This window comes from Leopardus geoffroyi, chromosome C1, assembly GCF_018350155.1.
Source record: "Leopardus geoffroyi isolate Oge1 chromosome C1, O.geoffroyi_Oge1_pat1.0, whole genome shotgun sequence".
Lineage (NCBI taxonomy): Eukaryota > Metazoa > Chordata > Mammalia > Carnivora > Felidae > Leopardus > Leopardus geoffroyi.
Window position 1 is genome coordinate 61911600 of NC_059328.1, and position 16971 is coordinate 61928570.

General features: G+C 35.0%; 1 protein-coding gene across 1 annotated transcript in view; it reads right to left on the reverse strand.

The window, feature by feature from the left end:
• The window catches only part of LRRIQ3 (leucine rich repeats and IQ motif containing 3), a 222684-nt gene that overhangs the window by 164423 nt on the left and 41290 nt on the right, over positions 1–16971 (reverse strand). The window contains exon 4 of the mRNA XM_045477858.1: positions 2251–2384. Coding sequence (XP_045333814.1) covers positions 2251–2384 — 134 coding nt within the window. The remainder of the gene's footprint in view (positions 1–2250; positions 2385–16971) is intronic.

Sequence of the window (16971 nt, forward strand, 5' to 3'; positions counted from 1 at the left end):
TTTAAAATAGCATTAATCATAACAGTTTTCTAAATTCGGGCAGTATATGATATTTCAAGGATGTATATAAAATTTCAAGCAGTTTAAGTGAACAGTTTCCAAGCAAAGTGCAAAGTATTTGGCTGTGGTGAGATACCTCTCATAGCTAGAAATAGACATATGATAGGACTAATCACTTGTACCTTTAGGTTGGGGGAATCCATAGGCACTTCTCATAGTAGCTTTGCATGTTTCCCACTTCCTTTCTGTTTTCATTTTCCCATAGATGAATCCAGACCTACTTTTCTGATTCTAGTTTTCACAATCCATTTATTAATGTATTTATCAACTGTGCAAAGTATGTTTTGAACACCTAACATATGTCAAGCACTCTGTTATATGCTAGAGATTCAGAATGTACAGTACATCTGGAGATATAGATAATTATATAGACAACTGCAATATAGCATGGTAAGTGCTAGTGATAATGACAGTATGTTATGAACATTGTAGGGGCAAATATCCCAGCCATTTGCCCTAAAAAAAACTAGGAGCAATTGAAGGATTTTAAGTTGGTGAATCAAATCAGATTTATATTTTTGAAAGATTACTATGTATATGCTGTCATAAATGTAATTAAAAGGGAGCAAGAATCAAAAAAGAAAAGATACAGAGTATGTTTCCCATGGAATCAAATAATGCAGAGAGCACAGATATAACAACAGTGATGATATTTAAAATATAGCAGCCAGTAAGATTGAGCTATGCTTTATATTCATGATTTTAATTCCCACAAGCAAAGAGTGAAATAAGTCCTGCTTTTAGCCCCTGCTCTCTACCATTCGACATATGAGGAAACTCAGGCTCAGAGCAGTTAAGTAAGGGGACTAATGGAACATCATTTTAAACAGAAAAATAATCAAAATCAGTCTGCCTTGAACCACTGTGATCTATTACCATTACTGAAATCTCTTTCCACAAAGCTCATTCAAACTCTGTTCACACATACTAAATTTTCAGAAATTGTTTCCATGCACAAGGTTTTTATCTCATGCTACATGAGTATTAGAGGAAATCTTGATCTAAGAGAGAAAAACTCAATCTGGGGGCATAAAGACAGGTCCCTTTCATTAGACACTTATTTCATGTAAAATGCATACTAAATTTAAATGGAACATGAGATAGAAAAAATATGTACCTATCAGTAACTGCCTAAAAACTTTCCCACATCTTTTATTCCAAATCATTTTATGTGCCCCCACTTTTGAGCCCACTCTCTCTTTGACTTGGTTTGAAGAGTAAATGGAACTTCTTCCTCAGAAGGAAGTTATGGTCAGATTTGCTACTTGTCCCTCATACTTACCTCTTTATTGGCGCTATTGCCCTGTGATTTAGCACATTCAGGTTAATGCAGGAGAACATTCTCTCAGCCTCACCAGAGAATGTTGAATATCATTTCAGTGGAACTTTCTAATTTCGCTTTCTCAGGCCATGCCCACTGCCCAACTCAAGAACTATTTAATCCTGCCTATTTTTTCAGGGCCAAATTTCATTTCTGTCTTCTGAACTCTGCATTTAGCATCTGGAGAGTAAACTATATGAGAATGTTCCTTTATTTTTTTCATATGTTTGATGTTTGGCATAACTAATACAAATAAGTTGACAGTAGAGTATCCTATCTGATCTCCCCAATTAAAATGCTGAGAGATGTTTGCAAGAAAAGTTTTCCTCTGTTTGCAAATGCCAGCCATTGGAAAGGAATACAGGAAATGAAGAGAGAGGAAAAGACAGCTAACTAAAGGGCATGTAAATTGATGTGGTAGCAGATGTTTCAGAAAAATTATCTTCACATCCCCTCAAAATATGAAATCTTCATGTTTCATGATTTATATTTCTATTGTATCCCATTATATAGTATATGGCTTATATTTCTATTACATCCCATTATATGAGAGAAATTTAATATGTTTTTGACTGAAATATTTAAGTTTAATAAAAAGAAAACTAGCAGAATTACTCCAACAATGATAATTAAAACCCTATTGATTAGCTGTTTATATGGTAAATTTAAAATAGAAAGTAAAATTATCCATTTTTATTATGCTAAATATTATATTACTACAGAGTATATGATATTTTCTTTAAAACAAGTTCTAATAGTCAATAAAATACTATTCTGATAGAGAATACAAACATATATATTATTAAAAAATTGACTTATCACTGATTTTATTATCTTATTTTAATATTCAAATAGTAAAGAAAACATACCTCATTTTTTTTCTAACCAAGAAACCACGTATCCATCTTTGAACAATCAAAACTGGTGAATTATGAGCCAGAATTTCATTAATTTTTGAAACAATATATTTGATATTATTAATTTCATCACCATAGGTTGATCCCTGTATAAAGAAAATACAATTAATATTTATATTTCATGTAAGAATTTCCAAGGGATATTTTAAAGTTGGTAGTCTAATAATATAAACTATTAAAATGTTCACAAGTGTCTTGTAGGTATAATAGTAAAATAATAAATACATTTTCATATCTATTTCAATAGATCATAAGATCAAGAGTTAGTAGAACAAAATAATTTCAATCTTCTATACAAAATGCAAGACCCATGATGATAAATGTCTCCATTCTAGATTCTTTTTTCCAATCTGATATCATAAGTATAAAATTTTTACTATAATCAAGTTGGTCTTTAAAAGGTGGTGGCAAGAATAGGTATTCAATGAAAGTCTAAAACTATTCTGTGGGGGCGCCTGGGTGGCGCAGTCGGTTAAGCGTCCGACTTCAGCCAGGTCACGATCTCGCGGTCCGTGAGTTCGAGCCCCGCGTCGGGCTCTGGGCTGATGGCTCAGAGCCTGGAGCCTGCTTCTGATTCTGTGACTCCCTCTCTCTCTGCCCCTCCCCCGTTCATGCTCTGTCTCTCTCTGTCCCCAAAAAAATAAATAAACGTTGAAAAAAAAATTTTTTTTAAATAAATAAATAAAAAAAAATAAAACTATTCTGTGGATTCACATAGGAAACTGACAGATGTTGAATTCACAGAATAATTTACAGTACTTCAAAATTTAATTGCAGCTTAACTAGAATATTAGACACTTTTATTAGGATATAGCTCATCCCCTGAAGAAAAATATTCTATACTGTCTTTAAAGAAATTATCTTTAAGGTCTCTGTTCCTGCAAATTTTAGATTTCAGATTATACACTCCCTATATCCTTACTGATCATTTGACTAGTTAGAAATAAAGCTACTTTACTTATGTCTTAAATGTAAGGATTATATACTAAAAACCTAAAACTTATATTGTTTTTAAGGCACCTACCCTGAAAATTATCAACCTAATCACTTCATGTCCCCTTTTCTGCCTATACATTCAATCAGCTATGTACTGCCAGGAAAAAAAAAAATCACAAAACAATGCAGATTAGTGCTACTTCAAATTTATATTTACAAATATTCATTGCTACTTATCAAATGCTTTACTTGGCCCTGGCTCACTTCCATTCCCAACGGGAGATACTGCAAACATTCTGTACTCTTCTCAATACTCTTTAAGCCTTTTCCCTAGAACTCCCTAAATACCTTTCCCAGACGAAACAGGGCCATCAGGTCTGAAATCCATCAACTAACCCTCCTCGATTCCTTAAATTTAATTATACTCCCATTTATCTATATCCCTAGGTATTCTGAATAGAAGTGCCTTCTACTTAGTCTTAGAACAAGAAGTATATGCCTTCCTATCCAAGACAGGCACTCCATTGCTGTTAAGTCCCATCTATCTCTGTTTCACTATTACTTATCTTCTACTGGCACAATCCCTTTACCTATTAATATGATGTAGCCTCTCCCATCTTTAAAATTCATTAATTCAAATGAACTAAAAATCAATTAAAATAAATTAAACTTTAAAATGCAACCATATAAATAATCATACACATCCCAACCCTCCATCTTTTGTATTTAAGTTTCATTAAAAGCCTAAATTCTTGGGGTGCCTGGGTAGTTTAGTTGGTTAAGTGTCCAACTTTGGCTCAGGTCATGATCTCACAGTTCATGAGTTTGAGCCCCAGGTCAGGATCTGTGGTGACAGCTCCGAGCCTGGAGCCTATCTTCGATTCTGTGTCTCTCCCTCTTTTTGCCCCTCCCCCATTCATACTCTGTCTCTCTGTCTCTCAAAAATAAATATTAAAAAATATATTAAAAAAGCCTAAATTCTTGGATCAGAATTCCATATTTCCTGTACCTACCTTCTCCTTTCTTGTACCTCAATCTACTGGATTTTACCTCTACCAATGCACCCGATACTTTTCTTACATTGATTGGATATTCCTCCTTGAAACACTACCCTTGGCTTCTATACAACACTCTTCTTAGTTTTCCTAGAACTCTGTTTACTTTGGACTTTTTAAAGACCTATCTATTCATTGGTCTAATTTCACATTGAAAGGATTCTCTCATTGTGTTTTCTAGAGTGAACACACTCTCTAGATGGTTGTATCCAATTCATAGCTTCAATATATATCTATGTGCTAATGACTTTCAGATTTCTAGCTCTAGGACTAAACTGTCTACAGAGCTATAGAACAATATGATCAAACTGATATCTAGTTAAATTCAGCTTTCCCAAACATGAATTTTCCTTTTTGAACTGCCTTCTTATATGCTTTTAGTAAATGGCACTAGTGCCCATAATTACCTAACTCAGAAAGCCTGGAACTACCCTAAGCTCTCTTTTCTCTTATGCTTCCTTATACCCAAATGCTGCTAGATCCCATATATTCAACATCCCAATATCTATCTGACTTCTCCCTTTTCTTCTAATCTCTGCCATTGCTTTACTTCATGTCTTTATCACTTAACTTACTAAAAATGTCTTGACATCTGAAATAATCCCCATTCCCCCACTCCCTTTGAACCACAATAAGCACTATTGCTAGAGTGAACTTTCTAAAATGCAAATCTGATCATTTGGCATCCTTGCTTCATATATTTCACTGGCACATCACTGAAAGCACACAAAATCCTTGATTTAGTATCTTCTCACCTCAATCTCACCTCCCTTCGCCATACATAAGATACCTTCCAAAATGGCAATATCCAACCACTTATACCCCTGAAAATTACATAATAATCAAACCTCAATGCTTTTTACAGGTACCATTCCAGTTTCTTGACTGCCTTTCTCAATTACTTGTCTCACTATCTTAGTCTTTTGGAGATTCAATTCTTTCCTCCAAAAAGACTTTATTGACATTGATCTGAGTTCAATATCCTTCTATAATATTATCTTGTGAAGCAACTCATTTGTCACACTTGACAATGTTGAATTTTACCTGAGCCCTGTGATCCTAGAAAACAGAAAAGGTTAAGGAATTTCCTCACCCAGTCCTTTCAGAAAATGGTTTACTCCAAAAAAAGCACCCTTCCCCCATATTATTACTTAGATAGCATCCATGGATGCCCCTCTAGTGTACCTATGACACGGCCCTGACACAGACTCTCTAAATTCTCACTTGCCTTTTAATGATTAAACTACTTTGTCCCCACTAACCAATCTTTGGCTAAGATCCTCTCTGTCCCCTAGGTTTCTGAACTTTGCCCACCTTCAGCCTGAGCCACCACATAACCCTCTCTTAACAGCTCTTCCTGAAATAGGCAACTCTCAAGGTAAAACATTCTTTGATTTACAGTCAGATCATGCCACTCTCCTTCATCCTACTTATCCACACCAGTTCTTTCCAGTCTTATTTACTCCTCCCAATAAAAGAAAAAACCTTTGTTGATTAACCTTAAAGACGTTTGCAGATCTCTGATCAACTAGAGTATTCCCCCTATTGCACCAGCCCCTTTCCCTCCCTTGCAATAATCCTTTTGAATAAAGTCTCTCCTAAGTCCTGATTTGTTTTTTATTGATGAGTTTATGCTACACACAATTATTGATCTTCCCCACTTGCAATATAACTCACTAAGTTTAAGAAATCTTTCTTTATCCTATATCTCTAAGACGAAGTAAACTACTAGTCCATAACTAGCATTCAATTAGTTGACTATTAAATCACTATGTAATAGCAACTTATACATTGTCATATTTGTTCTCCAAGCTTAATTTGGTATTATCAACCTATTTTTGTAATTCAATTCTTGTCTGGCTGCAATAACATCATATTCCTAATTTTTCTACCTTTTAAATTTTTATTTCTCAGTATGTTTGGCTGGTTTCTTTTCTTCTTCAAACTATTTAAATATTGGTAGAATTTAGGCTTGCTTTTGTTTTTCACCTCTCTGCTAATTCTCCTTGAATGATCACCTTCCTTTCTACATCTTACCATCTCACATATGCTGATTATCCACATAGCTATAACCCCTATTAGGAATTACCTCTTAAATTACAAATCTATAAAATTCCAATTCTATTTCTCTACTTACATGTCAAAAACTGAAATAATTATCTCACCCATTTCAAAACATCCCCAATCCATACCTCATACTGCATTACATATATAGTCACTGAAATTATTCTTCACCTTTTCATCTAAATAATAAACCCACACTCCTCCCTTCCCCTTACCATCTAATAAATTCACTGATTTCTATCAAAACAGTATCTCTTCAATCTGTTCCCTATAATCCATACCCTCTACTAATTTAAGAAATCGGTTGTTATAAACCAGGGCCCAGTCCTCACTGATTTCTTTATACTGAATTTGCCTCCACTCCAAAATTACAGAATACATGATGATTTTTCTAGTATGAAAATTGGATCATGCTACATTGTTAAATATTTCCCCAAGATCTTACAAGATAAAGCCATCTCCCTAGTATTACACATTACACCCTTTGTTATAATACTCCTATTTTTGTAACGATATGCCCAACTATGTCTTCTAAACTATAAGAACACTAAGTTACTTGTTGTCAGTTGATTATGCCAAGCTCTAGCCTCAGCCCTGTGCCTTTGCAAATGTTTTTCACTTTGCTTCACATGCTCTACACTTGCCAACACCTCAACTTGCCTAATGATATACTGAAACATCTCATCTGAAGTAGACTTTTGCTTTTTCCTTCTTCCATGACTAGAGAGCTGAACTTCAGCAATTTTTAAAGAAAATACATGTTGTTCTTTCCCAACTTTGCTCCATACTAAGATTCATGACATTATATACATACATATATTATATATTATATATATATAATATATATATAAATATTATATATATATATATAATATATATATAATAGAGAGAGAGAGAGATCTTTGATTATTGCTTCTCATTTTGCTTTATTTTCTCTACTAAAATTCCTATTTATGTATAGTAGATATCCTGGAACTTACCTCCATGGTTATTTTTTTCTCATCATTTTCATGTATATATTCTTAATTTGTTAAAGCTATTCTGTCAAAGGCCATCTTTCTCCTACTGAGTTAATTATTAGCTTGTCAACTACTCCAGTTAAGTTATGTGGCTGAGACTCATCTCCTTTCTGAAGCTCCTGACTGCCCTATCACAAAGGAGTCCTACCTCATTATCAGTGTACTATTCATTGTAACCCTGCCTGTTAAAGAGAAAACCACAGGCTCAAGATAGAGTCACTTGTGCCAAGCCAAGTTACCAAACTAGGGCTTAATACCTAATCTAATTATAGTTTTGGCCTCCCCCAGAAATGTAGACTTAACCAATCAGGAATTTTCTGGTCAGCACCAATGAGGTAATCTGTCACATGGGCCCTCTCCATATCCCAAAGGAAGATGAGGTAAATCTACCTAATAAGACCCGCTGCCTGCTCTTCTACCTATGGAATGGTGATCTTACCTGGAACAATGCTTTCTCTTTGCTAATAACTTCTTTGCCCCACATTCCTCCCTACAAAAACCTTCCATTTTGTTCAACTCCTCTTTGGAACTCCTCCATACTTGCTAAATGGGATGCTGCCTGATTCATGAATCACTTAGGAAAGCCGATTAGATTTTCAAATACACTCAGTTGAATTTTGTCTTTTAACAAGCCTCTACATGAAATTTATTTTGTGACTTGTAACAGTGAATCCTATCTGCCACTGTTCCACTATTACCCTTGGCAAATACAAGAACTTACAGAGTCTCCTCTACTTCACATAGTTTTCTTATATGTATGAAGAATGGCATAAAGCCAAGCTGAGCTAGTTTCTACCTTTGACTTGGTCTCAGTCCCATCTTCATTATACCTGAAAAACAATCTTCACTATGATTAAAAGCACGTCCATGAAGCAGTCTTCTATTTAAATGTTATCCTTTGTCGGTTTCTAGAATAGATGTGATTTCCTCTAATCTTTGTTTCTTTATTCATTGCATTTGGGCTCATGGCATATGTATGAGTGTGCGTGTGTGTGCATGTGTGTGTCTTCAGGGTAGCAAAATATGCCACCCCAAAATATCACTGTAAGTGTTCAAGACATATCTCGCCAAAATGTGCCCCTGTGGTATACTGATTATTTTGAGCAGTAATCAAATGCAGGGAGAGGCTTTGCCCAAATATCTAATTAAGGACAGATCCTTTAAAAGGCATTCAATTGCTATAAATTCACTCCCCAGGAGTTTCATCAACAAAGGAGACAAACTCTTACCACAAGAGAGTAGATTAGGAGAAAAGAGTAGGAGAGGGTACCACACCCAAAACTTTGTCATTAACTCCCACCTATTCTTTTAAGGACCCATTTATCTTTCCTAAAAATCATTTACTCTCTCTCAAGTGGTCTACACCTTCCCTCCCCTTTCTCTATTAAGATGGTACTGAAGCATGAAGTCTAAGCTATCTCAGGGAGTTACTCATTTTTCCCTGGCTATCTCCCATGTATAAATGAGAGATACACATGTTAGTAAATTTGTTTTTCTCTTGTTAACTGAATTTTATTACAAATAAAATTTGTAATTGAACTCTGCCATGGAGGTGGAGTTCATAAGTAACAAGGGAATTTAGATGACTAGGCTTAAAAGTGGTCCTGGTCAGATGCTATAGTTGTCACCAGCAGAGAACCATTAAGCTCACACTATAGTTTACAGCAGAGTTCTGCTTCCTGCCAAAGCATGAATAATTCTTTCTCTTTAAAGAGATAAAGTGGGCAGGGTTAGTGTCCTTGCCAGAGAACAAAGAGCCTCTAGACAATAAACTTTCTGATGTTCTAAAACAATTATCTTATAAAATGCCAATGAAGATATCACTGCAAACTTGTACAAATGCCATAAGCCATTTGATATCTGAGGACAAATGGACATATCCTGTTTCTAAGGGAGTGTAATGCATCTCCTTCACTAGAGGACTGATGGCTCTAGAGGAAAAACTGGATTTAAATTCCATTTCTACCTCTTACTGGGGTAAGTAACCTGTCTCACCTGTTCATCATCTTTAAAATAAAGATAAGGATGGTACTACCTCATTGGGTTCTTGTGAAGGAATATTTGTAGAGCACTTAAAACAAAGGCTCAAACATTTCAAGCATCCAAACAATGTTACCTGCCAAGAGTTTTACAGTCATACTTAAAGTGATATAGTGTTTTAGAGTTCACAAAGAATTTCTATACACCTTATTTGATACACACACACACACACACACAAATTAGTCTAAAGGAATTTACTAAGCAATTTATCCAAACTAACACAATGTAAAATTATGAAATCAATAAATTAACTATGAAAGACAATGAGCACTAATATTTTCAATCTAATAAAGGGAATTAAAGTATTACAGTAAAATTTTGGCAAAGAACAACATATGCTTAGGCAAAAAAAAATTCAACAATCAAGAAAACAGATGGTACAATACTGAAATATCAATACTCCACAGCTTGCTATTGTAAACCTGGGATGAAAATGTTGCTAACTCTGGTATAAACCATAATGAAGCATTTCAAAAGAAGAGTAAGGACTTTTATATGACTCACATGGAAAAGAGTACTTTGTGTTCTAACAGGAAAAGTAGTTTAAAAAATAAATTCCAAAATTATATTCTATTCCTTTATAATTATACAAAAAATAATATCAATTATTTTGATATTCTAAATATATTCAGGTTTACTTAAATTTGTTTTTTTATCCTATTCCCATATTTTTATTTATTCTATATGTATCTGATCCCCAAGGTCTATCTTTTTTTATTCCATTTGTGATTTTTCCCATCAGAATTTCCTAATTTGGTACGTACTTTCCCAACGTATTTGAAAAATGTAAATCATACTAATCCCACAAGTATTGATTGTAAAAAGAACAAACCCACACAGTTTTTATCTTTTTACTCCATAAAAAATCATATCATGATGGGGTTTGGGAGTAATGGTGGGGCTCAGACCCAATGCCAAGAAAGAATCCTTGAAGACACACATCTTTGGTGCAAAAAGGTGATTTTATTAAAGCACATGACCTGTGGGCAGGAAGAGCTACACTGGGGTTGTGAAGAGTGACTGCTTATATACTGTGGAGTTGAGGTAGAGTCAAGAAGTTTCTCAAAGGGATTTCCATATGCTAAAGAAGATTTAGGGGCGCCTGGGTGGCGCAGTCGGTTAAGCGTCCGACTTCAGCCAGGTCACGATCTCGCGGTCCCGGAGTTCGAGCCCCGCGTCAGGCTCTGGGCTGATGGCTCAGAGCCTGGAGCCTGCTTCCGATTCTGTGTCTCCCTCTCTCTGCCCCTCCCCCGTTCATACTCTGTCTCTCTCTGTCCCAAAATAAATAAACGTTGAAAAAAAAAATAAAAAAAAAATAAAAAAAAAAAAGAAGATTTACAGATTACTAGAGGCCTAGTTATTGTCAAGCTAAGGCTATTTTTCCCTCTAGCAAAATATTAACATGAAGATAGTAGGGAGTTCCTGGAGACTAGGCAATTGAGATATTTGTAAACTGATGGAGACTTTATCAGTTTAACCATTTGTTTTCCTCTCTCCTTTGTTCTTGGGCAGCTGGGAGTGCCTGAGGAATATCACACATATCCCATCTGGGGATGGGGGGTGGTTTGCGGGTGTCAGCTTGCCCTATGCTCCCTCATCATATCATACACATGATACACTCACTTTAATAATCACATGAAAATGGAAATCTAGTGTGAAACTCTTCACACTAAGATTTTTATTATTTTAAATCAGTATTTCTTAGGATTACTTGGTAAACATTTTAGAAACACTCTTCAAATAACATTTAGAATCATAATAACAGTGTAGAAATTTCAGGGAAGAAGAAAAGCAAATAGAAAAAAAACCTACTAAATTTCCACCAAATTAACTATTATCAGTTTTTAAATATTCATTTCCAAATACTTTCCAACTCTAACTTATCTTTTCATTCATCGAACAGACTGTTTTACAGAGAAATAAAAACTTTTAATTTTATCATTTTTTCCTTTTTAAAGATTATGCTTTTTGTGTCAGGTCTCAGAATGCTTTTCCTATTCGTAGATCCCCAAAATTTCCTTAAATTTTTTTCTTCCTAGAAGTTTTATAGTTTTACGTTGTACATTTAACTCCCTGATCCATTTTGAGTTCATTTTTGTATGAAGTGTGAAACTTAGGTTGAGGCTTGTGTTATGTGTGTGTGTGTGTGTGTGTGTATGTGTGTACCCAATTACTCCAGCAACGTTTATTGAAAGGTTATATTTTGTCCATCAAATTACTTATACATTTGTCAAAATTTGGCTGAACATATTGTATGAACCTATTTTTAGGTTTTCTGATCTGTCCCATTGATCTATGCCTCACCAATACCATACAATCTTAGTTACTGTAGCTAAGCTAAGTTACTCTAGTTTCCACCCCTGGAATAAGCACCATTTGCTCATAGAATATAGTTATTTTCATACATTGCTGAATTCTATTTGCTAACATTTTGTTAAAGATTTTTATGCTTCTTCTCATGAGGAATATTGACTGATCTGCAATTTTCTTGGTTTTGGTATCAAGCTACTATTAACTTTACAAAATAAATGGCAAAGTGTTCCTTTTTATTTTCTAGAAGAAACAGAATAAAATATTAAATGTTTGGAAGAATTCTCCAGTGAAAGTATCTGGGATTGAAGATTTCTTTTTCTTTCTTTTTTTTTTTTTTTTTTTTTGAGTTTTAAAGTTTTGAACTCAATTTCCTTCATAGAGGACTATTCAAAATTATCTATTTCATAATGGATGAGTTCTGTTTTTTGTTTTTTGGCATAAAATGGTTTATTCATCTAAACTGTCAAGTTTGTGTGTATAGATAGCGTTTTTGTGGTATTCTCTTCTTTTGATGTCTGCAAGGTCTGTAGTGATATCCCTTGTTTTGTTCCTAATGTTGGTAATTTGTGTCTTCTCTCTTTTCTTCTATGTCAGTCTTGCCAGAGGTTTGTCAATTTTACTGATATTTCAAAGAATCAGATCTTTGTTTTACTAATTTTTTTTTTTTTTTTTTTTTTGGTTTTTTAGTTCACTAACATCTGTTCCTCTCTATATCACTTCCTTCCTTTTGCTTACTTTGGGTTTATTTTACTTTTGTTTTTCCAGGTTCTTGAGGGGGGGATCTTAGACTATTGAGTTGAGGATTTTCCTTTTGTCCCAATATGCATTTAGAGCTAAAAAGTTCCCTCTCAGCATTGCTTTAGCTGTGTCCCACAAATTTTGGTAGATTGTATTTTTAACTTTTTTTTTTCTCTTGAGACTGTATTTTGAACTATAGATTTATTAGAAGTGTGCTACTTAGTTTCCAACTGTTTGAGGATTTTCCTCTTATCTTTCTATAATCAGAGAACACACCCTGTATGATTTTAATTCTTTTAAATTTGTTGAGGTTTGCTCCATGAAACAGGAAAATACCTACATATGATTGGACACACAAAAAGTATGTCTATCCTGCTACTGCTGTGTGGAGTGTTCTATAAATGTCAGTTAGATTTTGTTAGTTGATAGTATTGTGGAGTTTTCCAAGATCTAGTTGCTCTAATTGTTGACAGGGGAATTTTGATGTCCCCAAATATAATCATGTATTTATCTATTTCTCATTTCACTTTTATCAATTTTTGATTCACAAATTTGTACTTCTGTTGTTGGTGCATTCACATTTAAGGTTACTGTCTTCTTGGTGGTTTGCACTTTTTATCATTATATAATGTCCTTGACTATGATAACTGTCTTTGCTCTTAAGATTAATTTATCCGATATTAAGATAGCCAGTCAGTCCTATTTTACTTTGGTTACCTTTGGTATGATAAATCTTTCTCCATTCTTTTATTTTCAATGTGCCTATATCATTATATTTTAAATTTCTTGTAGACAACATGCAGTTGGATCATATTTTTAAATCAACTTTGCCAATATCTGTCTTTTAATTAGTGCATTTAGGCCATTTAAGTTTAATATACATTTTAATGTAATTACTGATAGAATAGGACTTAAGTCTGGCATTTTATTTTACATCATTTTGTGTTTTCTGTTTGTTTTCTCCATTTTTTTTATCTCTTTTCTTATTCTTACTTTCCTACTAAAGAATTTGAGAACTCCTTTTATATGTATCTATAGTGTTTTTTGTGCATTTTTTTTTTTTTTTAAGAGAGAGAACATGAGCCAGAGAGAGTGGCAAAGGGAGAGACAGAATCTTAAGCAGGCTCCACATCCAGCATGGAGCCTGGGGGGTGGATTGGGGGGCGGGGAGTGCTTGATCCCTTCACTGTGAAATCATGACTTAAGCCAAAATCAAGAGCCAATCAACTGAGTCACCCAGGAGCATCTGTGCATTCTTTTTTAGAGCTTTCTTATACACACACATACATACACACACACAATCACAGTCAAATGATGTCAACAATTTACCTGTTCAAGTGAGGTATAGAAGCTGTACCTTCCTTTACAGCTCTCCCTTTTTAACAATTTTCTTTCTAAGTTTTTTAATGTTTATTTATTTTGAGAGAGAGAGAGTGAAGAGTGAGAGTTTGGGGGTGGGGGCAGGCAGAGAGAGAGGATGACAGAGAATCCAAAGCAGGATCTGCACTGTCAGTGCAGAGCCCAACTAGGGGCTGGAACTTGAAATCTCAAGATCATGACCTAAGCCGAAGTTGAGTGCTTAATCAACTGAGCCATCGAGGCACCCATCCCCTTTTAAAAATTTTCTAAAGTATTTCCTATACATATATTTAGAATATTAGACAGTGTTATGATTTATTAGATATATGATTTGCCAATATATTCTCCAATTTTGTCAATTGCTTTTCATTTTGTTGATAGTTTCCTTTGCTGTGCAGCTTTTTAGTTTGATGAAGTCACACTTACTTGCTTTTGCTTTTATTACCTTTACTTTTGGTGTCAAATCCAAAAAAAACAAAAATCACTGCCAAGGCTGATTTCAAGGAGCTCATTTCCTTTTTTTTTCCAGTTTTATGGTTTCAGAGCTTAGTTTCAAGTTTTTAATCAATTTTAAGTTAATTTTGTGTATGGTACATATAAGGGTCCAGTTTTTCCCAAGACTATTAAAATGAAGAGACTGTCCCCTTTCCATGTTGTATATTCTTGGCTCCATTGTTGTAAATTAATTGACCATATATTCATTGGTGTACTTCTGGACTCTATATGGTTTCACTGATTTGTGTGTCTGTTTTTATTCCAATACCATACTATTTTGATTACTATACCTTTGTAATATAGTTTGAAATCAAGAGACATGATGCTTCCAGCTGTGATCTTCTTTCTCAATATTGCTTTTGACATTTGGGTTCTTGTAAGGTCCTATATGATTTTTTTTTCAGTTTTTGTGAAAAACGTCATTGGAATTTTGATACAGGTTGCACTGAATATGAAGAATGTTTTGGGTAGTATGGACATTTCAACAATAATTCTTCCAGTTGATGAACATCAATTATCTTTCATCTATTTGTGTCATCTCCAATTTGTTTCATCCATGGCTTATAGTTTGCAAAGTACAGGTTTTTCACATTGTTAAATTAAATTTATTCCTAGGTATTTCATCCTTTTTGATGCAACTGTATAGAATTGTTTTCTTAATTTCTATTTCTGATAGTTTATTGTGGTTTACAGAAATGCAAATGATTTTTGTATATTTATCTTGTATCCAACTTTAGTAAACTCACTTATTACTTATTAGCTCTAAGAGTTTTGGTGGAGTCTTTAAGGTTTTCTATATACATCATGCCTTCTGCAGTCAGTTTTACCATTTCCTTTCTGATTTGTATGACTTTTATTTATTTTTCTTGTCTAATTGGTCTGACTAGGATTTCCAATACTATGGTAAATAAAATTAGTACGAGTGTGTACCCTTGACTTGTTCTTGATCTAAAGGAAAACATTTTAGCTTTTCATTGTTGAGTCAGATGTTAACTTATTACATGTTGGCTTGCCATATATCGCCTTTATTATGTTGAGGTATGCATCCCTTGTGTGCCAAATTCTACATTAAGGCTAATATAAAGGTTTTTGCTTTATTCTACTTAATATATATTGGCTTGCATTTTACTTTTACTTTTTCTGTATTATCTCAATATTTGGACTTGATCTTACTATAGCCACATTGATTTTGGTTTTTACACATAATAAATTTATAATTATTTTATTTACTTACAATCACACCACATTTGTAAATATAAATATATAGCAATTTTTATAAATATACTCTTACTTTTGACACTGTAATGATTTTTTGTATGTCATATAGGCTATATTTTTATTCTTTTTTATTTAAAAAATATAAATTTTACAAACATTATTTAATCTACATGATTTATTAAGTCAAGCATAAATGCACTGTTAAAATTTATTTGGTTGTTATATTTAGGCATTTTTATTTTTCTTTTGATACTTACAGTAGAATTAAGAGTAAAAAATGCATGCTAAATAATTGATCTAAAAATCTCTACCTTAAAGTAGGAGCTAAGATGACAGAGTAGTAGGAGGATCCTAGACTTGTCTCATTCCTCCAACACAGTTAGGTAAATATCATATCATTGTGAGTACCCAAAAAATCAATCTGAGAACTGACACAACAAACTGCACAACTAGAGAGAGAGAAGAGGCCACATCATGGAAGGCAGGAGTTGCAAAGACATGATTTAGGGGACAAAAAGATTGTGGGTGCTGCTGAGGGGACGAAGCCCTGGTCACGGAGAGAGGTAAGAGAGAGAGTAAAGCACACAGGGGATCACAAACACACACACACACAAAACACCTTCCCAAAGCCACTGACTGGGAAACCGAGAGGGCCTGATTTTCCTGAGTTTTTATAACCAGCAGGGCTCAAAGACTGGAGTTTTAGAGTTCAGACACAGGGAGTGGCTGGGTGTGGATCCCTGAGGGCACTGCAGTGCTCCTTTTGAGGAGGGCAGATAGTCTGGGGGCAGATGGTGCAATCTGAGGACCCCCTGGGACCGACTGGGAGAGACATTCCCCCCTTCTTGCAGTGCATCTTAAAGAGGTGGCATTGACTCTCTGGGGGAAGGAGAGGGAGGGTGCCATTTCCCCTGCCTGACCTTCAGCATAGGCACTGAAACACCTGCTAAGGGTGGCTAATCTGGACACTGTCTTTTTGCTGCACTTTACTCCAAACTACATGCCCCTGTGCTTTGGTAAGACTGCCTTTCTGGGATGATCCTGCATCAGTCCCAGCACATTGAGACCCTCTTCCAGAGGACCAGCATGAGTCTCTGCCACACCAGGTCCTTAAAGATTGGAATTTTAAACCTCAGCCAGCCTGGCTGGGATAGAGCCCAAGGTGCACTGCACTGCTGGGTAGGCAGGTGGCCTAGACACAGTGTGAAGGTGATGATCTGAGGGAGACCTGAGAGGCATGAGGGGGAGAGTCTTTGTTCTTCTGGGAAGGCTACTTGGACAGGGCCGGGTGCAAACTCCCCTCTCTGTGGACTAGGGAGTAGGCTGGTCCCATTTCATACCCCCCTCCCCCATCTCCCAGCATAAACTAACTTCAGTAAGCAGCAGAGTGCCAACACTGGCAGCCTAAACTACTTACACCAAGCCTTGTCCCCCTG